At 42.4% G+C, this 26,139-nt stretch overlaps 1 protein-coding gene across 2 annotated transcripts in view; it reads left to right on the top strand.

Annotated features, from left to right (window-relative positions):
• The first annotated feature begins 2,996 nt into the window (after positions 1-2,996).
• The window catches only part of atp11b (ATPase phospholipid transporting 11B), a 72,847-nt gene continuing 49,704 nt past the window's right edge, over positions 2,997-26,139 (top strand). For both annotated transcript variants that reach the window (XM_063201854.1, XM_063201853.1), the window contains exons 1-6: positions 2,997-3,357; positions 16,382-16,498; positions 18,507-18,596; positions 19,446-19,526; positions 20,291-20,398; positions 20,845-20,973. In XM_063201854.1, the coding sequence (XP_063057924.1) occupies positions 3,331-3,357; positions 16,382-16,498; positions 18,507-18,596; positions 19,446-19,526; positions 20,291-20,398; positions 20,845-20,973 (552 nt within the window). In that variant the 5' untranslated portion in view covers positions 2,997-3,330. The remainder of the gene's footprint in view (positions 3,358-16,381; positions 16,499-18,506; positions 18,597-19,445; positions 19,527-20,290; positions 20,399-20,844; positions 20,974-26,139) is intronic.

Below are 26,139 nucleotides of genomic sequence, written 5' to 3'. Positions count from 1 at the left end.
AGTTGGATGACTAGGAAAAAAATATTGAAGCACCTGATGGCAGTTTTGGTTATTTATCCAGAAGGCCTTTTAAATTACCCTTTATTGGTTTAATATGTTAAGTTAATTAAGCCTTCTATACATGGGTTCTAAATTTTGTTTATAACCCGACTGCGCGAACCTAGCTGCACGCAACTCAACCTCTGATTGTTGGAAACTGCTGTTGGGCAATAAATTAGCTCACGTGGTTGGCTGCCAGTGTCTTGCCCCTCCTCATAACATCGTCTTGATAAACACTGAGAACCCACGTATATGTATGTGTAAAACTAGCTTTTAGCCATCTTTGTCACCATCATTCATTGCAGGCCTAAATCACTTTCTGGACAGGTAGATGCATGGACTGTGAATAACAAACAGTGAATGGGCCTAGGCCTCTCCATAACACAACCTGTTCGAAACACCTATGAAGACACAATTCAGTAATGTGCTATTCATAATCAAAAATGCTTTTTTCTTCTTCTTTGGAGCCAAAAAACTGAGTGTGTCTAGCCCCATGATTGCCATTGCCAAAGACGATTACGAAAGTAATCAATGGAAAATTCCTTCAAAAACATCCCCAAACACCATGTTCAGTGATAAAATTCTTATGCAAATAATTTCTCTCAGTTTCATAAGTGTGCTAAAACAGACATAAACCGCCCTCAGCCTAACCCCAAAAACTCAATACTTTTTAGCATGAATATCCTGTCATTCCAACTGTGCATGGCATGCAAACATGCATTGACTCATTCCGACAAATTTCATAAGTTTCCCATGACCCTTTGGACTGTGTGCAGCCTATACCACACTGTAACATCAGTAGCTCCCTGTGTTTCGTTATCTTATCTTAAGTGGTGGCTGATGTCAAATAAACAACCGTGGATGAGCACTGAGGCAGATAAACCAGGTTTAGTTACCAATGCTTATGGCTGCTATGACAGTCGTAAACCAGTGAAAGTCTAGGGCTTCAAAACAAATGCCAGCTGGTTCCTCTTCTGTTAGGTTTACAGCCAATGTGGCCTAACTTTAGAAGCCTGCATCCCCCATGCCCCGGCCCGAACCCCAACGAATCTAATGCTCACCACTGGAAATGCAAATGCAAATGAGCGTATGAAACACAGTAAAATGCATAATTAAGATTTTTTTGTCTATGCATAATAATTTCTGCCTAATCCCTTCTCTCTACAGTACATTGACATATCGAAACTCTCCATGTTCATTTACACCATACGTAGGCCTACAGAAAGAAAGCCCAGAGTAGCCTACGCATTCTCATAATAGCAATGACTGGCTATCACTAATCTTAAATCCTTCCTGCAGATCATGTATATGCTACTAATCTGGTTGTGGTGTGGTTGGCATGCTTTAAAAAAATTAAAACAATTAAAAATATTCCAGTGCATGCATGAATGACACATATCTGAGTGTATAAATGTGTGGTTTTAAAGATAGAAGAGAAGACTGGGGATTTTGTGCATCAAAAACATGACCAAAGATCGAGTTTGGCCGTATGCATACCAAGCTATTCATGGGATTATCTGTGCGCATGTGGGTGGCATGATGCACCAGACTAGGATTCTATGGTATTACATAACACTCAAATCACAGCAAAAGGGTGGATTTTCAGGATATATCTGGAAATGGTGATTGGTGAATGGTTCAGCAACAATAACAGAAAACCAAACATGCCTCTCACTACAAATCCATATAGCCCCTTACCTATTGCTCCCTGGAGAAAAACAAGTGATGCAAAAATGTAAACAAAATCAATCAGTTCTAGGCGCAGCCTCTTCTGCGGTGGCACCCTTGTGGTAAAAAACGATATGCCTTGGGGACAAAAAAGTCTGTCTGTCTGTCTGTCTATCTATCTATCTATCTATCTATCTATCTATCTATCTATCTATCTATCTATCTATCTATCTATCTATCTATCTATCTATCTATCTATCTATCTATCTATCATGTGCCCTTTATTTTGTGCTGTGCAAATGGCCTACATGTGGTATGGTAATTTAAAAAAGTATATTGATGATAGTCTACACAAGGGCAGTCATGGGTAAGCGGTTAGGGTGTCAGACTTATAGCCCAAAGGTTGCCGATTTGACTCCCAACCCGCCATGTCGGTGGGGGGAGTAATTAATTAGTGCTCTTCCCCAGGGAAGCTGACAGGGGGAGACAAAGGGGTAATTTGTCCTGGCCCAGCGAGAGAGGGGCCCCAGAAATGGGTCCTCAATACGTTGCTTGTATTGGATTTGGGGCCCTTTCAGATGACTTTGTCCCGGGGTAAGCCAAAGCTGTCGGCGGCCCTGCTCTCCCCATCCTCCTCCATGACCCTGAGCATGGTAGGCCTACCATCTTGCCGCACTGCTCTCTTGGGGCGCCATTGGGAACTGACCCTTGCTCGGGTGAGGCATAAATGCAATTTTGTTGTGTGCAGTGAACACCTTTGTCCTGTGGAGTGCTGTGTCACAGTGGCAATGGGAGTAGGAGTTTTCCAGTTGGGCTTCACGCTTTCTACCACTTTTGCTTTGAGTAAGTGATTTGTACAACAGAAATTATCCTCTAAAAATGAATCATCAATGAAAAAGAAGACACAAAAAGTCAAAGTGCCAATTGCATTTGGCTTGAATGTAACTAAATATCTCTGCTTTAAGACAGCAGTGGTCGGCTTAGATGTTTGGCTTAACTGTTGGCCTCTGATGGGGAAAGTAGGCCTCACATATTTAGCCTAGAACCTATTTTTTCACATATCAGGTGTTTTAGTCGTGGAAAGCTCCTGTGCAAACATAGCCCAGCTCAGCTGTGCTTCAAAGGTACCGTAACAGTCCTAAATTCACAGGGAATCCATAATAACATTAAGAATTCATATCACGGTGAGGAATTCCCCAAACACTTGTAACATACGAGTTGAATCCACCCGTCCCACAAAATCATGTCGTCACTTCCTGGATGGTGAAGGGGCTGGCTGGCTGCACGGCTGTTGATGAAAACGCTTGGCAGACCAAAATCAACGAAGAGAATGTTGACGGAGAGAGCGGCACCAGAGCGGCTGTTGGTTTAGTTCTATTAATTGAAACATTAGGCAACATAACGCACACTCGTGGAAGTATGATGGAGGGAATTTGTGTTTTTCGAGAAGCCGTCATGCGAAGTGAACGCGTTGCGTAATTCACTGCAAAGGAATTGTCTGTGGGGAGGAATGTTAATGGTTCGAGAAATTTTGTCGGAGAAGCTAGCTAACTTTGCTAGCACCTTTAGCTAGCTAGCGGTAAAAGCTAGCTAGCTACCTGCGTTTGAGAAAATTCTGCAAGGATGCTACGTTGGATACGGCAACAGCTGGTAAGCTGAACGGTCTTTGACATGTCTATAGCATGCCATCCACTTTGACAGACACACTATGTGGTTGTTATTCATTGTTTGGAGAACAAAAGTACATTAGATGGCATAAAGTGATGTTGATGCATCCTGACATGTCATCTCATTATTTCACCGTAATGGGGATGGTTGGGTGTTTTGATCTTATGCCGAAAATAACAGCCTGCATATCGGTCTTATCGCCCACTAATGACAGGGTAATAAAAGTAACAGCACGTTTATGATCTGTAGAAAGGTGTTAATTCCACTGCCCGTGTGACTACGAGTGTTCTGCAGTCAGAAAAACTTCTATTGTTATGAACAACTTCTTGTAAATATTTTGCAGTCAGCTAACTTTTTCACTCAGTCAGTATGCGTCCTGAAATGTTGCTTGTTTGGCATTGGCGTTTTATAGAAGATGGGCATTTAATGGCACAGTAAATTTCCTTCTAACAGAAGTTCACACTTGCATGAACTTTGAAAGCACTATCCTTTCTGTAGGTCCATCATGATAAGTCGCCTGACTCTCATCAAGGAACTTGTCTGACGTGCAACATTCTGTGTTGTTGAGCTGTTGAGCAAACATTGCATGACTGGCCGAAGCTATCTGGGTAGCACTAGGAGCAATGGATTCATAGCATTATGTTATCCACGTCCTAAATTGAAGAATAAACTATAAAGCAGTGAACAATGTGGACTGGTATTTCCACGGAAATGTCGGTGTTAATCTCCTAGTTTATCTATCAAGGTGATTACATTACTTGAGTATGATCCACCTAAACCCGTGGAAAAGAGGTTTAACTCGCCAAATATCGGTAGCTTACTAACACCACCATGACCATTAAACTTGCATAAGCGTCGGCACTTCTAGCTTGACGTATTCCCAAGAGCCCTTTGCAATATACAGTGTGTGTGCTATTGATGCGTGTAAGTGATGTGCACCTAGAGGGTGTTTTTATTGCCATTGAATGAGCAGAAAGTGTTTAATCTGCATAATGCAGCATAGATGGAGCGGGTCTAGGCACTCTTGTTGCTGCTCCCCTTCTGACAACAGAGAGAGGGGTGTGTGCAGTGCACATGATATGCTAAAGAGAACAGCTCCATTCATGTTGCATTACCAACAGGGTCCATTGTTGGCAAAGAGTTTTTCCTTTCGAGCTTGCCATTTTGCCCTGCGGGTTGATATTCAAAACATACAGAAAGCCTGATATTAAGGTAATCAAAACAATCACTGAGGCTCTGCAGATGGTGTCATCCTCATAGACGGTGTTGTTTCACCATAATTGACCTCTTTATCTGGCATGCGAGTAGGTAGCAAAATTGTTAGTAGCTTATCTATTATCTTTTTCACTGACAAAACAGTCAGAAAGTGCTTCTCAGATGCAGGAATTTTGGAGGCATTTAATCATAAAACACTGCAATGAGTATGGATTGCAACATTAAGTTGCAACTGCCTAATGTTGGTGTCGTGTAAAATAAGGGTATTATACAGCTGTTATACAGACATTGAATGATATTAACTGAATTTGTATACAAGTCATAGTAGAATGCAGGCTGTTAAAAGTAATCCACCAAGTGGCATGCTGGATGTTTTCTTCGATTGATGTTAGACTGTTGCCTCTTTTTACCTCTTTCTCTCTCTTTTTGTGTGTGTGTAGTCAGTGCGATAACCGAGTTGCAAGGTATCCTCTTTTCTGTTTAACTTTGTATCAAGGTAGTGCGGAAATTGCAGAAATTTGTGAGGTGTAGACTGAGAGCGCAGTCATGAATAGGGCTGAGTATCGCAGCCATGTTCCTGTATCGATTCGATTTCGATTCTTAGGGCTTTGAATCGATTAATCACGATTCAATTCGATTCGAGTCGATTCATTCCGAATCGATTCAATCCGCTCCCTTCTTGGTGCCAGGATTTCCCTGAAAAGATGCTGTTGCCTATTTTTAAATAAAATGTCAAAGGGCTGTGGCTTGACAGTGTTAACAGATTGCTAATTTGTAATAACTTGACTAATACCTACTGGGTATTTTCCATAGACCTAAATTAAACAAAAAGAACAAAAAGAAAAAGAACCAAAAAATCGATTTTGTGCCTTGTGAATCGATTATATGAATTTCGATTCCATTCGATCGATTATCGATTAACTCGATTATTTTACCCAGCCCTAGTCATGAACTTGTCTTCAGGGTGGTCTTGATGTGCATGGGAGGGGAGGGAAGAGAAGAACAGCACAGCGATATTGTCTGCAATATGGACAGACGGGTGTCTTTGTCATACCCAGTTTTCTAAACCTCCACTCAGAAAGGCTGTCCCTCATCTCTGTAATTTCCACTAACATTTGTTTGTTTTACTTTCTTCCTAAGCAAATATTTGTATTTTCATACCCAAAGTCAAACAGAAGGAGTTTATCTGCTTCAGTCTGTTTGAGGTGTTATTTATTTACAGACTTCTGCACTCATTTATGTTGTTGCATTAGTCACCAGTTTGTTTCTGAAGCAGGGTTTCTACTTATTGTCTGGAAATATTTCTAGTGTGTAAGTTATTCATATTCCATTATGTTCATTATCAACATGACAATTATGCTGAAGCATTCCCTGAAATAACCACATGTTATGATCAGAATTCAGTACAGATGAGGCAGTATGTTGGAGGACAGTTATTCTGGGATTGTTGTTGGGATACTAATTAGGTGGAAATTAATGTCAATGATTAGTGTTGTTCCCATGTCTAGAGTGTAACATATAAAGATAAGTACATTAAATGAGTAAAATATATATATATATATATTTTTTTTTTTTTAAAGAACAGATTGTGAACCATTTTAAGCAAAATATTTGGATATACCCAACCCGTGCAAGGTGTTGGGACGTTTGATGAAGATCCAGCCATTTTCTGGCTTAAGGGAAATTAGTTCAGAATAAGTGTGTTAATTATGCATGCAAGAGAATATTTATGTAAAATATTTTACTGCAAGATAGGGACTGGCTGGATATGATTCCACAGTTCCTCATTTGTGCACACACTGCAGTTTTACAATTACTTGTTATCAGGGCTCTAAATGAACTGTTTAATCACCAGCCAAAATGGCTAGTAGATGTTAATCTTGAACTTTCACTACACCATAAAACTATCCTGATTGATGCACTTGTATGTGGGTAGTGTCTAAATGCATAGGAAAACGTACAAGTACCTACTGGGTCATTTCACGTGAAATCAGACACTTTGGGACCCGACCGACCCGGATTTCAATCATACTTGGTGTGCCTTTTCAGTAGCAAGGTAGCACCACAGAACTGCATTGGTTTGAATCTGACACTAATATTAAGGGAGAAACAGACTAGGAAAGGTTCACATGTGAGGGTAGGACACTATACATTCAGCCTTGAATATATCAGTCAGTGTTGGTCACAAAAAGATGCCTGTGGTGTTGTTTGAAAGCTCTTTTCTGGCTCTACATATTACACAATCACCTTGGAATACAACTACTCTCAGAATATGAATTATGATAAATTGAAAAATTAAAAATTGAATATCTAAAAAAACTTATATTTTAAAATGGCCAGTTCCTTGTCCAAACGTAGCCGGCAATGTCATGAGCAGCACCTAAAATGCTGGTGTTCGGTTTGTTATTCATTTCAGAGAGAATTTGACTCACAAATATGGCGTCATACAGACCACTTACTAATAATATGGTAATAATACCATAGTAGCATCACATGACAAAACAAAAACAAAACAAAAATGGTCAGTGTCCATGGTCCCAGGTTTCAGAAACTAAGGCAGATGTCCATTTATACACACCAAATGATGATATGTGAATGTTTGAACATTCCTTCTCTGTGTGCCTGTGCCATCTTCCCTTTACCGTACTTTAAAGAGATAATCAATGGCTACACTCTCATTTTGTACTCTACCAGTGCATTTGAAGCAATAGCTGTGTCTTTTGTAGATAATGTATAAGTACGTCCCGTTGCAGTTACAGGTTCCACTACCAGAAGCACATCCTGATGATCCATGACAAGTCTATCTGGTCTGAAGGGAAAAGTGAAGGATGGAGATGCCCCATGAGGATGCAGGAAGTTCAGTTTCACCTCTCCAGTGCTCGGCATACATTCCTCAGCACATGCTAGCCACCAGTTGCCATCATATACAGCTACAACATACCCTTTGATGCTTGAAAATGTAACACATTCCTTTACTGAGCTCACTCTTTCAACTCTGCCTTCTCTGAATGCTCAAAATGGCCTAACTTCCACTGTGTCCATTGACAATGGGCAGAAGCTGTGTAGTTTTTGAGTACCTGGAATATTTCTTGCAGATTCAAACCTTTTCAACAGGTTCTCAGCTTCATGATGGTACATCTCTGTTGTGGCAAACTGGCAATGGATGTTCTTGACATTATCCTTGACTGACTCCCTTGAACCAGGAACGTTTTTAAAACTATAGTTTTGTAATTCAAGATGCTATTCAATCATTTCACTGGAACAACCAGTGCAGGCCACAATCCATCCATTTGTATGCTACTACCAAGATCAGTTGAAACTGGGAAAAAAATCTGTTTTTGTTGTTATTTCAGACTGCAACATTCATGATACAAATGCTGTACATCTGTCTCAGAAGCTCCTAATTCAGTTCCTCAGTGACACTTCATCAATGACAGAACATCCAAAGAAGATCCTATATTTTTTCTGATGGCTTGCGCTGCACTCTATAAGAACCTTAAAAACACAACAAATTTGTGCCACCACGAGGCAGATTTTCACATACCTGCAGAGTGGCACTTTTTTGCCACATCACATGGCAAAGGTCCATGTGATGGCGTTGGAGGGACAGTTAAATGGCTTGCTGCACGAGCAAGTCTGCAACGTCCTATTGACAATTAAAATTGTAACGCCATACCAACTGTTTGAATTTGTCAAGGATAATGTCAAGAACATCCATTGCCAGTTTGCCACAACAGAGATGTACCATCATGAAGCTGAGAACCTGTTGAAAAGGTTTGAATCTGCAAGAACTATTCCAGGTACTCAAAACTACACAGCTTCTGCCCATTGTCAATGGACACAGTGGAAGTTAGGCCATTTTGAGCATTCAGAGAAGGCAGAGTTGAAAGAGTGAGTTCAGTAAAGGAATGTGTCACATTTTCAAGCATCAAAGGGTATGTTGTAGCTGTATATGATGGCAACTGGTGGCTAGCATGTGCTGAGGAATGTATGCCGAGCACTGGAGAGGTGAAACTGAACTTCCTGCATCCTCATGGGCCATCTCCATCCTTCACTTTTCCCTTCAGACCAGATAGACTTGTCGTGGATCATCAGGATGTGCTTCTGGTAGTGGAACCTGTAACTGCAACGGGACGTACTTATACATTATCTACAAAAGACACAGCTATTGCTTCAAATGCACTGGTAGAGTACAAAATGAGAGTGTAGCCATTGATTATCTCTTTAAAGTACGGTAAAGGGAAGATGGCACAGGCACACAGAGAAGGAATGTTTCAAAACATTCACACATATCATCATTTGGTGTGTATAAATGGACATCTGCCTTAGTTTCTGAAACCTGGGACCATGGACACTGACCATTTTTGTTTTGTTTTTGTTTTGTCATGTGATGCTACTATGGTATTACCATAGTATTAGTAAGTGGTCTGTATGACGCCATATTTGTGAGTCAAATTCTCTCTGAAATGAATAACAAACCGAACACCAGCATTTTAGGTGCTGCTCATGACATTGCCGGCTACGTTTGGACAAGGAACTGGCCATTTTAAAATATAAGTTTTTTAGATATTCACTTTTTAATTTTTCAATTTATCATAATTCATATTCTGAGAGTAGATTTATCCCAAGGTGATTGTGTAATATGTAGAGCCAGAAAAGAGCTTTCAAACAACACCACAGGCATCTTTTTGTGACTAACACTGACTGATATATTCAAGGCTGAATGTATAGTGTCCTACCCTCACATGTGAACCTTTCCTAGTCTGTTTCTCCCTTAATATTAGTGTCAGATTCAAACCAATGCAGTTCTGGGGTGCTACCTTGCTACTGAAAAGGCACACCAAGTATGATCGAAATCCGGGTCGGTCGGGTCCCAAAGTGTCTGATTTCACGTGAAATGACCCTACTAGAAACGTTGATGGAACCTGATATTCACCAGAGCCACACGCTTAACACCGTGGCACTGTGAAGAAAAAGGATCAAAGGGAGGAGCAATGCACTGTGGTGTAGTCCCCCATCACCTCCTCTTCCTGAATGGCAGTATGCAGTTACCAATGGCCCTGCAGGAGGAAGCATCCCATTGCTAATCCTTGATCAAGCCAAGCACACAGACACACTGTCTGGTGCTTTCCAATATGCGACCTTGCGTCCTCCACTTGTACTTGTGGCCTCGTATCCAGGAAGTAATACGTTGTGAGGACATCACTGACAACAGCATTATATTTCAATATCTCGCAAAAGCTTAATTGTAAAGTCTTTTCCTCATTTGCAAACTGGATGGTGAATGAAGAATAGTCCCCCAAAATTGTTTTGGCTAGACTGACAGCTGGGAAACTTTGTTGTTTTCTCCACGGAGGAGGGGCCAGGAGGCGGGGTGAGGCCACAAGCACAAGTGGAGGATGCAAGGTCGCATATTGGAATGCACTCAGTGTCTGGAGCCAAACGCTGACCTTACATGCTCTCCCCTTTGCTTGTTTGGGTTGTGTCAGCAGAAGGACACAGCAAGAGGTCACACACATATACACATGGTTGTTTTTAGATATGTGACAAAAGGCTGTAATTGTAAACAAGGGTCAGTATGCCACACTGCAGTGGGCTGTATGTTGATGTCAATATTAAGTCATCAGTTGTCAGTCAGGTTGTTTGTATGATACATAACCTGATTGATTTTAAGCACGCTCCAGTAAAAGTGTTTAGGCTCATTTGTTTTCACCTGGTTATGGTAACTCTGTACTATGTACAACTGGTGTTGTTACGCATGACGACTGCTGATCATTGTGTGTGTCCTTTCATCACACCTGACTGTGCCTTGGTTAAGGAAATGTTCTCGGCATGGAAATGTTTCTCTGATAAGGTTTGGATTTTATAGTCCTTGGTAGTTCTGTAGAGTTTTTTTGGGGGAGGGCACTAGCTGCCTCTGTTTGTCTGTGGGCCTGCAGTACATGGAGCGCTGCCAGGTGCTTAGCGAGCACAGCACACATCCTCCTTGCATTTAGAATCAGCCTCACCTGAGAACACCCCCTGCACTGTCTCTCATTTGTTGTTTGAAAAGGGGTCTAACAGTATCATCATCGCCAGTCGGCAGCAGCCTTGTGGAAACTGAAAGCGTTTTGTCTGTGAAGATGTAGCCTGGTTGGCCTCGCTTATGGTCTGGCTGGGACAATGGGCTGTCATGAGGAGAGTGATTGACAGGTGTGCTATACTCACCTAGCTTCACCTTTCAGAGGGGAAAGGGCAGCACTTCCTGGAATCGTTTATTTAACCCATTTAAACCTGATGCTGCGTATTGACCTAGGCGCCCGGAGCGACATAGACACATTCAATCTCTTGAGATTTTAGAGTTTTTTAAATTAAAAATGTGGGTATGTAAGACCTGAATGAACACATTCTAATGCAAGATGAGGGTATTTTAAATGCTTAAAAACTTATTTCATGTTTTTATGTGCTTCGGAGGCTAAGATATTTACGTTTTTATAGGCTGAGGGCACCTTTTCCCAAAAAGGGCTTTCGGCAGGCGAGTGCCTTAGGCTAAAATGGTTTAAACTTGGAAGCTGTTTGAACAGCTTTGAGTTGAACAGTGTTTGTCAGACTGTCTACAATTTACATTTTCAAACTCACTTAAGTGCTTACCTGCAGTTTTGAAGTACATTCACATTACTGAGCTAATTTTGTTACACAAGTGTACTATGACTGGTGAAGCATACTTGAATAGTGGGAAAAGCCAGCATAATTAACGTGAGGTTACTGACACAGACAATGTAAAGCAAACATGCCTAACTCACATAGCCTGTAGAGAATTTCCAACCATTTCAAGCAAACATTTAATAAACCTGAAAACAACTGCAAACTTGTTACTGCTTCATTCACCATTTCCAGACATACATGTTGCTGGTCCTCCCATAGCCCTGATGTCCTTGTTGGTGGTGTGGCTGGCTATTCCAGCGGTGTGTTGCTGGCAGCATCTGTAGCCTGACTGCCTGGGTAAACAGCCTAAAGCCCCACTTCATTAGTCCCCACTGAGGATGAGCGAGGAGGTGCCCAGACAGACAGACTCTGCGTCTGTCTGGAGGAGGGATGTTTAATCAGGGATGCTGCTGCACTGCTGCCTGAGTAGACTGGACTGGTGGACCACCACCACCGACACCACTGCCATCCCTCTTAATGAGAGCAGCTGCCCTCAGATAACCCTGGATGCCCTGTAGCCCTGTATGCCACAGTAGCCAACAAGCACACACACACACGCACACACACACTTTATCTACTTGTACACTATGTTAAACTATCCTGATTCATGCACTTGGTACATTGGAAAACCCATGCCAGCAGAAATAACACGCACTACGTAGTCTACATGCATGTTATGTCATTGTCAAAGCATTCATGTCAGTGTACTATTCACAGTAGGTTTGAGGTGTGCATGGTGAAGAACTGACCCAGACACTCATGAAGACAGAGGCTGTTCATCCTTTTACACAGTACAGTAGTGAGTTAGCCCATGACCACATCCTTTATGTGGCGTGTGATTTGTGTTTTTAGTGCGTGCACAGACTCCTCCTTACCAATGTGCTTCTGGACATAAGAACAAAAATGAACGGTATCTAGGGCATCGTCAACCACAGTAGGTTTGAAATACTGTAATACTGCACGGTTACTTCAGTTGCTTTCAACTTTGGCATTTGTGTGACTTCAGGAAGATATCTGTACAGAGTTCTAGAAGGACCCTTGTACTGCACACACACACACACAGAACGAGAAATACACACACACACACACACACACACACACACACACACACACACACACACACACACACACACACACACACACACACACACACACACACACACACACACACAGAACAAGAAATACACACACACACACACACACACACACACACACACACACACACACACACACACACACACACACACACAGAACAAGAAATACACACACACACACACACACACACACAGAACAAGAAACACACACACACACACACACACACACACAGAACAAGAAATACACACACACACACACACACACAGAACAAGAAACACACACACACACACACACACACACACACACACACACACACACACACACACACACACAGAAGTACACACAGTGACGTGCATGAGCGCTCCCAGCCCTGAGGAATGGAAAGTGACTGTGCTGCTGCCTGCTCTGCACCACCAGCCGAAGCCGCACATTAATTGGCTGTTTTTAATTAGAGCTACCTGTCTCTTTGCTGGCCTGATTTGTTACTGGCCCCATTTTAATTCATTATCTGCTTAATACTCCCAGACCAGCGCAGCGCGGCGCAGCACATCCCAGCACATCCCCTCAAGCGGCTCTCACGGCCCTAATGGAGCAGAAATGAATGTCTCACTGCTGCTGCTACTGCTGCTGCTGTGGCCTTTAAGTGTGTGTGTGTGTGTGTGTGTGTGTGTGTGTGTGTGTGTGTGTGTGTGTGTGTGTGTGTGTGTGTGTGTGTGTGTGTGTGTTCGGGTGCAATGCATGCGTGCACGTGTGTGTTTTTGTGTTCTGTATTTGTTTCTGTTTTTGTGTTCATGTACATTCTTGTGGGGGAATGAAAGAGTGTGTGTGCACGGGTATTCATGTGTGTTCCTGTGTATTATCTTGTCTGTGTGAATGAACGTGAGTGAGCGAGCAAGAGATGGGGGTAGAGATTGAGAGAGAGAGAGAGAGAGAGTGAAAGAGGAGCAGGCCAGTCAGCCGTGTAGGAAAGCCAGACGAGGGGGGGGCGGAGGGGGGGTTGATAGTGCTGTTGTCATGCAAAAGAAAAGGGACAGTGTGGGTGTGACCTGCTTCACCAATCCCATGAATTAAATAATGAGCTCTCCCCTCCCCGGTCTTGTGCGTTTTGTTCAACAGTAATCTATAGCACACAGTAGCGGCGTGCCGCAAAGGTCGGATGCAGGAGTAAAAAAGAAGTGGAAGTGGAGTCTGTGGTGTCAAGTGACAAGTCACCACGCACAGGAAGAAGGTTGATGAGTATAATCACACGGGTTGCCACGCAACACTGTCATTTGAAGTCCTTGCATGACTGTCACTGCACTCTGTTTCCTCTTGCACGATCTGTGCTGTCTTTCACAACAGCTTGCCAGTAAAGTCCCCTTTGACAAAGCAAGAGAGACGGTTATCTCCTCAGTAGTCCTCATATGAGAAGTGGACTACAGAGGCTCCTCATCTCTTGGCTTAGATCTCATCATATGAATCATGAATCCACATCTCTACAACGGGTCATAATATGATACATGTTACTGTTGGCCTACATGCTGAGAAGCTTCAAGTGTATTTGGCTCAGAGGGGAGTATGAACAGAAAGGTATGTGTGGTAGCACATACTGTATGTGTGTGTGTGTGTGTCTGTGTCTGTGTCTGTGTCTGTGTGTGTGTGTGTGTGTGTGTCTGTGTCTGTGTCTGTGTGGTAACACATACTGTATTTGTGTGTGTGTGTGTGGTAACATATACTGTATGTGTGTGTTTGTGTGTGTGTGGTAACACATACTGTATGTGTGTGTTTGTGTGCGTGTGTGTGTGTGTGTGTGGTAACACTGTGTTTGAGAGAGGAGAAACAGAGTGAGAGTGTGTGTGTGTGTGTGTTTGCAGCGTATACAACTCTGTATGCGGTAACAGCAGTGGCGCGTAGTGTGTACTGTGCAAACAGAGAAAATGTCTTGCTGAGCCTGACTGTAATTGAATGCATGTGTTGCCATTGAGTCTAGATGACGTGGCCTACTCTCTACACGACGCTGTTCTTTTTTCCATAGCCGGGAAGGAGGAGGGCTCTCTGTCACTGATGTGGTGTGGCGACACACACACACACACACACACACACACACACACACACACACACACACACACACACACACACACACACACACACACACACACACACACACACACACACACACACACACACACACACACACACACACACACACACGGCAGAACTGTACTCTGCACTCAGCCTGCGTTCTCGGGGCATTTTTTTAAGTGTAATTTCAAAAAAATCAGGGTTAGTATACAGTCTTGCATACATTTGCAGAGGCTGATGCAGCTATTGGTTGCAATTTAAGATGATTGTTAAGAGTTGGTATTGGTATTTAATCTGATTACGCGAAGAGACGGGACGCCGGTTAGACTTCGTGCCCTCGGTGCTCGGCTGTCATTATGTCATTTTTCATCAAGCAAATGTCAACTCACATGAGAAGCACATCTTGAGGATGGGGATATATTTTCTTCTGCTTTAGAGCACGATGATTCTTTTATATAGGCATGGTTTGTTTATAATGATAACGGTCACATTTCTGGCTTCATTGAACTTTGCATATTTTTGAGAATCAAAGTGAACTTAATTGGTGTCTCAAACATTCAAAAGAACTTGACTTTTTAATTTAAGCAAACAATGCCCTTTGCCTCCTACAGTGTCATCCGGTTTGCTCAGATGTCTCAACCAAATCAAGACACTCAGTGAGATGATGTGGCAATGACGAAAAAATGTACAAAATGTCATATACAAAACTTGCTTAGGCACAGAAAACCTACGTGTGTAAGCTTGACTTCTCACCCAAACATTTGGATGTAACAAAGCTGCCTTAGCATGGAAAAGTGCACACGCACTGAATTTCACATGAAATCGGGTGTACTATGAGCATGTGCGTGAAAACCTGTTTAAGCGTGGATTTATGCCTCTTATTTTTTGGTGCATATCTATCTTTTCAGCTTTTCATACACACAAAGATTCAGTAGGAAATCCACAGAAGTCTTTTAGTACATGAGGCCCCTGGTCTTAAGTTTTCGTCCGTATGGGGGAGGGTAAGTGGGCGCTGTCCTGTTGGATTTGTCAGGTAGGTGTCAGGTTGGATCACTGGGCCGTGTTGGCTTCCTGGGTGCTCAGTGAAAGGGGCAATCCCAGATCACAACATTAGTTCCCCATGTAGGGCAGAGCCTGTGTGGCGCCCAGCTGATAGTCATTCGCAGTGATGTGTCTTTTCGGCTTCCCCATGGAGTGGGATTCGGTCTACACACATCCGTCGCCCATTACATGGAAATGGTGGTACATGAAGCACTCGGCTTGATGTGAGCATTTGCGATGGTTTTTTGTCCCGTGGCCAAGCGTTCACTCTGCGAATCTGCAATTTCACAGACACTTGAAATTTACTTTCTCTCTGCACTTCTCTCTCTCTCTCTCCACTGTGCAAGGCAACAGTGAGTCAGTGAGCATAGCATTGCAGTGTTTCTTTCGAATTTGAAAGCCCCCAAAGCCTCCCTGCTTGGCAACTTACCAACACCACCTGTTCTTCGCTGCTGGGATTCATCCTCTTTCTCGTCTTTGTTGCATTATGTAGCCTACCTGTTCTCTTATGTTCTGTTGACGAGCAAACTTCTTCTCTTTTCTTCACTCTCTCCCATCTCCCATCTCCCATCTCCCATCTCCCTCTCTCTCCCATCTCCCTCTCTCTCTCTTTCTCTTTCTCTTTCTCTTTCTCTCTCTCTCCCTCTCTCCCCCACTATCTCCCCCTCTCCCTCTCTTTCTTTCTCGCTTTGTGCCTCTTTCTGACTATCTTGCTTGTTCTCATTCTTTCTCTCTCTCTCTCTCTCTCTCTCTCTCTCTCTCTCTCTCTCTCTCTCTCTCTCTCTCTGACTCTGTCTCTGCTCATCACACTCTCTGCTCATCTCTCTCTCTCTCTCTCTCTCTCTCTCTCTCTCTCTCTCTCTCTCTCTCTCTCTCTCTCTCTCTCTCTCTCTCACACACACACACACAGGGCTTTGACCCTCCCCATCAGAGTGACACCAGGACGGTTTACATCGCCAACCGTTTCCCTCAGAATGGCCACTATGTCCCTCAGCGCTTCGCTGACAACCGCATCATCTCCTCCAAGGTAAGGAGGGGGAAAATCCGATACCCTGGCACACAACTGCTACCCACACTCACACAGTTCTAACACTGCCTTGCCTGCCTCGGAATCGCTGTTGGAGCTTGTTTTCCCTGACTTGCATTCCAAGCAGTCAATCCAGAACGTGAGGTGTTTATTTTATTTTTTATTTTCTTGTTATTGTTGGTTTTTATTTTTACACAACCAAATTATGGAGACACACCATAGAGCAATGGTCAAAAATTGTCATTTTTTCTCCTAGTTTTTAACTGGTGTGACATTTGTCATCATAGGGGTCATTTCACGTGAAATCAGACACTTTGGGACCCGTCACCCGACCGACACGGATTTCAATCAGACTTGCTGTGCCTGTTTAGTAGCAAGGTAGTACCCCAGAACTGCATTTTTGTGAATCTGACACCAATATTAAGGGAGAAGCAGACTAGCAAAGGTTTACATGTGACGGTAGGACACTATGCATTCAGCCTTGATTATATCAGTCAGTGTAAGTCACAAAAGGATGTCTGAGGTATTGTTTGAAAGCTCTTTTCTGGCTCTACAAATTACTCAAACAGCATGGAATACAACAACCTTCAGAATATGAATTATGATACATTGAAACATTTTAAATTGAATATCAAAAAAACTTATATTTTAAAATGGCTGGTTTCTTGTCTAAACATAGCCTGTAAGGTCATAAACAACACCTGAAAATGGGGTGTTTGGTTCTTTATTCATTTCAGAGATAATGGGATATAAAGGTTGAAATGAGTTGTAATGAAGTAGTAATAGAGTAGTGTCAGGGACAGGGCTGGACTGGCCATCTGGCATAATGGGCATTTTCCCGGTGGGCCCTGCACCCATGTTGGTCCCTATTCCAGGTACTCAAAAACTACACGGCTTCTGCCCATTGTCAATGGACACAGTGGAAGCTAGACCATTTTAAGCATTCAGAGAAGGCAGGGTTGAAAGAATAAGCTCAGTAAAGGAATTTTTTAAATGTTCAAGCATCAAAGGGTATGTTGTAGCTGTATATGATGGCAACTAGTGGCTAGCATGTGTTGAGGAATGTATGCCGAGCACTGGAGAGGTGAAACTGAACTTCCTGCATCCTCATGGACCATCTCCATCCTTCACATATTCCGATAGACATGCTGTCATGTGATATTACTATGGTATCACCATATTATTACTAGGTGATTTGTATGATGCCATATTTTTTAGTCCCATTGTCTCTGAAATGAGTAAAGAACCAAACACCAGCATTTCAGGTGTTGTTCATGACATTGCAGGCTATGTTTAGACAAGGAACTGGCCATTTTATTGATATTCAATTTTTTATTTTTCAATTTATGATAATTCATATTCTGAGGGTTGTTGTGTTCCATGCTGTTGTGTAATTTGTAGAGCCAGAAAAGAGCTTTCAAATAACACCACGGACATATTTTTGTGACTTACACTGACTGATATAATCAAGGCTGAATGCATAGTGTCCTACCCTCATATGTAAACCTTCGCTAGTCTGTTTCTCCCTTAATATTGGTGTCAGATTCACACAAATGCAGCTCTGGGGTGCTACCTTGCTACTAAACAGGCACGGCAAGTATGATTGAAATCCGTGTCGGTCGGGTCCCAAAGTGTCTGATTTCACGTGAAATGACCCATAGGTCTTTTCATTAGTTGTTGTAAACGCTCACCTTGTGACGTATGGCGTGAACAATTGTCGATGCGCACTCAGAACTTCAATGTAACCTTATTTTCAACCAACCTGTCAGCATCTGCCTTCGAAATGGCCCTGATGATGAAGGCATAAGCCAAAACGTTGGTTGGAAAACATATTGCATTTATTGAAGTTCTGAATGTGTGCCACAACAACGTTTTCACAATTGTGATCATAGGTTCCAGTGCAAATCCAATGCACCATCAGCTACAGCTTGAACCATGAGACCAAGTCCAGTGTGCGCTGTCTTCTCATTTGCTCACCCTGTTCTCTCTGTTCGTCTTGTCACTGCAGTACACCATCTGGAATTTTGTACCCAAGAACCTATTTGAGCAGTTCAGAAGGATAGCCAATTTCTACTTTCTCATCATCTTCCTCGTGCAGGTGAGCATCCTCTGTCCTCAATGTTCTCTTACTCTATTTTTTTCCCCGTTTTGTCTCTTCTGTTGTAAGCTTTCCACTTTTTTCTTCTGTGTACAATGAAGCCTAGATGTTATGTCTACCACTCTTATTCCTCCACTCTCTATCTGTGTCTTTCTTTTTCTTTTTCCATTTTTTATTTTCTCCTCCTCCTCCTCCTCCTCTCTCTCCCTCCTGTCCTTGATGTGGCTTTTGCGTGATGTGACTGTGTTGTGAGTGTGTGGGCGAGTTGATGGGAGAGACTGGAGCCAGCAGGGCAGGGCAGGGCTGTCCTTGTTTGTCTTGAGAGAGTGTCAGAGTGCTGAGCCCTGGAGGAGGCCAACTGCTCTCAGCTAGCTCCAGCTCCAGCTCCAGGTCCACCTGACTCATGCAGCAGGGAAGCCCCACTGAGCACGGCCCCCTCTCGCTGCTGCTCACAAAGCGTGAAGATCTTTTAACCTCTCTTCCCCCTCTTCCCCATCCTCCTCCTCCTCCCCATCCTCCTCTTCCTCTTCCAATTTCTCTTCCTTCTTTTTCTCCTCTCCTTTTCCTCCTACCATCACCACCATCACCAAAGTGTCACTTTGAACTATCAAGGACACATTACAATCTCCTGAGCTCTGTTCTTGTGCATGCGTCTGTCTGTCTGTCTGTCTGTCTGTCTGTCTGTCTGTCTGTCTGTCTGTCTGTCTGTCTGTCTGTCTGTCTGTCTGTCTGTCTGTGTCTACGCAGCGCATTCTGATGCTGTGATGTAATTTGATTTCATAAATCATTGGATGGCACCTGTTTCCAGACTCCCAGACTGTTTCTGACATTGTCTTATTTGCTTCACAGCTAATGATAGACACGCCCACGTCTCCGGTGACAAGTGGACTTCCTCTATTTTTTGTTATCACAGTAACTGCCATCAAACAGGTGAGGTGCTGTCTGAGTCTGCCACTCAGCTCTCTCTATGTCTTTTTCTCTCTCGCTCTCTCGCTCTCGCTCTCGCTCTCTCTCACACACACACACACACACACACACACACACACACACACACACACACACACACACACACACACACACACACACACACACACACACACACACACACACACACAAACAGTGTAGCTACTCCTGTAGTGTAGTGCATTGCTGGCACAATACAAAGAAAGCACTCAATCAAAATGAAAAATGTCTGAGTGTTTATTGAGTCTGTAGTCAAATTCACTAAATCCCACCACTAAACACGTGGCCCACTGAGTCAACCATTTGCCTGAGTGACTAGTCTGAGGAGAGATTTGAATAGGAAATAAGGGCAAGGCATGATGATGATGTAGTCTAATCTGTGTAGTTTGACAGTCCGGGTGTATGCTTTGTACGGCGAAGTCGACCAGTGTGAATGCTTTGTGAGGTGGCATTTGTGTCACACAGCTTGGAACGTGGCAGCATAACAGTTCTTGGAAGCCACATGCAGGACCGAGACAAAAGGAAACAGAGAGGGTGTGTTAGAGAGTGAGCGAGACACGCACGCCCGCGCTACATACTCATACACACATATTCAATCACATTCATTCATGCATGCACACACAGTCACACACACACACACACACACACACACACACACACACACACACACACACACACACACACACACCCTGTGTATGGCAGGCAGCACTAAGGCTGGGCTTCCCCTGCAGGGCTATGAGGACTGGCTGCGGCACAAGGCGGACAACGAGGTGAACGGGGCTCCGGTGTTTGTGGTGCGCAGCGGCAGCCTGGTGCAGACGCGCTCCAAAAACATACGAGTGAGTATGAGCCAGACCACCAGACCCAGACCAGAGACTCCCACCCACCCACACCATCTGGGACAGAAGCCCCCGCCTGTGTCATACTGGGAAAAGGGCTAGCAGACGTTGTGGACATGCACTCGGGCAGCATCAGCTGATCTGATCCGCGGAGGTGGCAGTGTTAAAAACAACACATAAACAAAGAAAGAAATGAATTCATGAATAAAAACATGCATAAAGGCTCTGTGTAGCCTGTTTGGATGATGAAGAGATGTCTTTGTGTGTAATGTAAACATTCAAAGTGAGCAAAAGTGTCTAAGCCATTGCTTGCTTTTGTGTCGAAATGCACTAAGCAGAATAGTGCTCTAAGTGCTCGAAGATCTGAGCGTTATGAATGAACTGGGCGATAACCCCTTTTTTGTCATGCCCTGTGTGGTTTTATTTAGTGCATCTGTGCCCCGCAGGTTGGGGACATTGTGAGAGTAGCCAAAGATGAGACATTCCCTGCGGACCTGGTGCTGCTGTCCTCGGACCGAGCGGAGGGGACCTGCCACATCACCACAGCCAGCTTGGACGGGGAGACAAATCTCAAGGTGTGGCTTTTTAATTTGTTGTAACAACTTAGATTTATTTTTTTACCTATATTTTATTTATTTTTTCCTCACCATGGCTGGGTCAGTGACATTTCTTTTAGTTGCAGATCTCAGGTAGCAGACCCACAGCTAATAGCCATTCTTCTTAGATAATCCAGTGAAAACAAAAATAAACGAATTCAATACTTGCAACTGTGGCATTAGCTGTAGTTGTACCACCCTGACATCTCCTACTAAAAATATGTCAATGACCCGGCTACATGTCACCTTCGGAGTGGTTGGGGAATGGATTGAATTATTGCTTTGATGTTGCCGCTTTTATCTGTGAGATTGCTCTGCACAGGCAACTATGCCAAGTACAGTTACACTACACATATCTAAAACAAACACTAAACCTTACTCCAAGGACATGATGTAAGTCGTCAGACTCATTGTTCGCCTTAGGGCTACACGATTATGGAAAAAAATCATAATCACGATTATTTTGGTCGAAATCGTAATCACGATTATTTTGGTCGAAATCGTAATCACGATTATTAATTGCGATTATTGAATTTTTGCAGATTTTTTTGAAAATTATAACAAGATGAAATATAACCAACAATTAATTATATACGGGCAATATATATATATGAGCAAAATAAAATGAATTTTAATAATTATGTAAAGGCAATAGCATGAAACTTAGGTGGACAGATTTCTGGCCAGAAACACCAGCCTGTCAGTATGTTCTGGCTTCAAGGACGCTCTCAAAGGTAGGTCACTATTGACACGATTAAATCACGATTAAAATTTCGACTTCGATTTCACTAATTTATCACGATTTTCGATTATTTTCGACTAATTGTGCAGCCCTAGTTCGCCTGTTCCTTATGATGCAAATGCACTGTATCAGGGAGGGTTATTGAGCCCTCTTCCTTTCCTTTCTTTCTCTTTAGCCCCCTCCAGCTTCACTGGCCTACAGCAATTTATGATGAGATCTCATATGGGTGCCCACATGTTTTCATATCACTGTGAAAAAATATTTATTATAACAGTCCCTTACACATTCTGGCTACATGTCACAATTTGTGTGGTAGGGAAATTGATTGAAGTGTTTTTTAACTTGAAAGTTGCTGCTTTTATTATCAAGACTGCTCTGCACAGGCGCCTACACCAAATGTAGTTATGGCCTACAGTATCTTACACGAACACTACTAACCCATAAGGGCATGATGTAAGTGGTCAGACTCGTTGTTCCTCTGCACCTTGTGATGCAGATATACTGTAATTGGAGCGCTAGTGAGCCCTCTTCTTGTGCCTCTCTGTAGCTCTTTCCTGCTTCACTGGCCTACAGCAATTTATGATGAGATCTCATATGGGTGCCCACATTTTCTTTTCCACACCACTGTAACATTTTTTTAATATATTCTATCTGTCCCTCACACATTGTGGCTACCGGTACATGTCACATTCTGTGTGGTAGGAAAAGTGTTTTAAAACTTTAAAGTTGCTGCTTTTACCGGCAAGACTGCTCTGCTGTGGGGCCTACATTAAATGTAGTTACTCCCTACAGTACATGGTTAACACAAACACTAACCCCTACTGTAAGGACATGATGCAAGTGGTCAGACTCATTGTTGTTCTCCTGCACCTTGTGATGCAAATATACTGTAACAGGAGCGCTAGTGAGCCGTCGTCCTGTCCCTCTCTGTAGACCTCTTCAGCTTTACTGGCCTACAGCAATTTATGATGAGATCTCATATGGGTGCCCACATTTTTTAAATATATTTAACACAACACTGGCCCCTACTGTAATGACATGATGTACATGTAAGTGGTCAGACTCTTTGTTGTTCTCCTGCACCTTGTGATGCAAATATACTGTAACAGGAGCGCTAGTGAGGCATCTTCTTGTCCCTCTCCGTAGCCCTCTCCTGCTCCAGTGGACGGACCACTGGGGATCAGAGCAGTGCTGTAATAATGGCTCATCATAGCAACACTGGATTTATCACGTCTCGCTAAACTCACTGTCGTGGGGATTGCCTCTAGCCCTCAGGCTATGTGTGTCTAATTATCTGTTCCTAATCAAGTCGTGAGGTTTTGTTACTTTTGTATTTTTTTCCCTGCATTGTACGGTTTTGGAAGGTTGTTGTTTTTCCTTTCATTTCATTTTGTTTTGGCATATCCCTGATATCTTTTATGCTCGAATAGATTCTCACTGGCACATTTTCACATATAGTATGCTTGGTGTTCACTGAACAGACGGGGGTACGATGAAGTTAGATTACTATGCACAGTCATTGTTTATAGCTTTGCATGGTTGGGTGAAGCCCTTATGTAACTCGCATCTCAAGAGTGTCTGTTCTCTCTTTATCTAACCACTGCAGTCCAGTGAATTTTTGAGTCAGTTTCAAAGCCACACAGCAAATGTTGGATGGGATTTTGTTTATTGGCTCGGAAGTTGCAACTCATCTTCAAGAAAAATATTGAATTGGTCCAAAGCCAGGTGTTCGAGTAGAATTGGTTTATCAGAGTGTTTTATAAGACTAGTGGTGCCTTGCATTGTGTAGCATGAATAAGTCTTTGTTGTTTAGTCTCCAGCAATGAAATCCTGACTGGGAAACTCCAACTCCCATTGTCATTGTGACACAGCACTCTACAGCACACACAATTGTTCACTGCACACTGCGAAATTCCATTTATGCCTCACCCGAGCAAGGGCTCAGCCCCCAATGGCGCCACGAGGGAGCAGTGCGGCGGGACGGTACCATGCTCCGGGTACCTCAGTCATGGAGGAGGATGGGGGAGAGCACTGGTTAATTACTCCCCCCACCAACCTGGCGGGTCGGGAGTCGAACCGGCAACCTTTGGGCTACAAATCTGATGCCCTAACCTCTTACCCATGACTGTGCATGGGGTACCTTGGAAGTGTTAATATGCCAACCTCTGAGTTTGGAGAATACTCTTTCCTTTTGAGACTTCTGAGAAGAATGTGTTGATGCCAGTCAGTGAGCCCTTTAGCAGCACTTGAGGTGGAAAATTAAAAGGAAAAAAAACGTTGTTGCTCTACTCACAAATAACTTCCATCACTGCTGATGTTTTGCTTTGTAGTCATTTGCATTCTGATGACAATTGCCTACTTCACTGTTTAATTATTTTGTGTTTATGCCTTTGACTTTCCACTTTTGTTGGTAGGCGTATGTCGCTATGCCAATCCCAGTTTGCTTTATGTGCCTACTCTGTCATTTGGAGAGAAAAAAAAACAAAACTAAATTTAAAAAAGCTAATTTCGTAGCTGCCAGAACATCTGACTTATGTCGAAGAAACAGGCCTGCACAGAAAGCAACTGGTGGTCTAACCTGTATTCATTGCTTAACCTTACACAACACACATCAATAATGTCTCGTCTACTCTCCAGCTAGCCTCTGAAGTGCTATGGTGTTTGATTGCATTTCAAAGCGATTACAACTGCAAAATGGCACAGGCTTGCATTTTTAGGGGTAGTCATTTTGTTTTATCGGCTTGTTGTTTTTTTTCCATCTCCAACAAATTATGAAGTTGATCAAAAGCCAGTCTTATGAGTGATAGTGGGTCAAAGACGAAACAGGGTTTTCAGGACTCCAAAAAATAAAACTGTTCCCTGACACCGTTCTTCAACTTTTTTGGGTACATTGGAGTGTAGAGTGATTAAGTTTATTATTTTCTGTTCAGAAAATAGTAAGGAACATGCATTTTACCCCATTTTTACCCATAAAATGTCATTCAGTGTAATACGGTGTTAAACTGTTGGTAATGCAAAAAACATATAGATGACATTAAAAAACTGAAATAAGCTGCATACCATAGTAAAGGCCTATATTTAAGGTCTTCATCAAACCTAAAATTTCTAGTGAAAGGCATTTGCAAATAGTTTTTGCAGTGTTTGTAGTCTTTCACCGAGTGCATTTCACCCATTTGGCTTTAAGAAGTTTTTCCACTGAAGAGAAAATCAGTTTAAAATGCACAATTATTCATTTGTTGTATGCCCCCGCATTTGTTGTGCTAAACAAATAAGTTTTGTAAGAATTTGACTTTATTTTCACATAAAAATGTGCATTTCACTGAATGACCACAACTATTACACTGAATGATGCCTTGGCAAAAAAGCCTATATAAACAGCTACTTTTCATTGCTATCATATTGTTACCATCATACTACAGTACTCAACGTCCTGAATGAGCGACAACAGAAATAGATGTTGTCAAATACTTGGTATTTTACTTAATATTGGGGCATTAAAATGTGTTTTGAAGAACTTCAAGCTTAGAGGTAGGCTACTACTTAGGCCTAAAACAAAAAAATAATTTTTTGTCTGTTAACCTGCATATTTCGGGGATTGTGACTTAGGGTGTTCTGATAATTCATGTAACTTCCAAAATCCCAGAATCTACCCAGTGATATGGTTGCTACATGGTAATAACAAGGTTATAATGGAAATAACATTAAAAGTCATAATTTCAAGTAGTGTCATCATATTATTGTATCTTAGAGTAATATTGCACCTTATATTGCCGTTTTGATTCTTAATATACAACCATGAACTGATTACACTGAATGAAATGGCCCTTACACTGCATGTCACTGAATGACATCTCTTACACTGAAGGACGACCAAATACTTTTCACCTTATTTTTTACCTTTTTACAAGCACACAGTTAGCCACCTACATAAAACAATGACTTTGACCCACAATGTTTACTATGTCTATTTAGAAAAAATATGCTTGTTTTGGATGAATATCTGAGTATAAAAGTGTTTTTTGACATTTCACTGAATGACATCTGTTTTTGTGGACGCTGTTACCACAAGATAAAAATACAGAATTTTTGACTATTGAAGAACAAGATTCTCCCTTTGCATCATCACTTAAGGGGTCCCTAGGGTTCATTTTGATGATGTCACATATTGTGTGTGACTATCACTTTTTATTATGATTTAAAAGCACCATGTTGATCTTATTACACTGAATGATATCTAAGGAATTGAAAATCCGGACAAAAGTCCCCAGATGATTTGAATATCAAAACAAAATGGTAATGAAACGTGCTTTTGATACAATAACAAGAACACTTCTAGAATTATGCCCAGAGAGTGAAAAAAGAATTTTGTTCGTCATTTTGCATAATTATTCAAGGATGTATTG

This window comes from Engraulis encrasicolus, chromosome 6 (assembly GCF_034702125.1).
Source record: "Engraulis encrasicolus isolate BLACKSEA-1 chromosome 6, IST_EnEncr_1.0, whole genome shotgun sequence".
Classification (NCBI taxonomy): Eukaryota; Metazoa; Chordata; class Actinopteri; order Clupeiformes; family Engraulidae; genus Engraulis; species Engraulis encrasicolus.
This window is presented reverse-complemented; position numbering and strand designations above follow the sequence as displayed.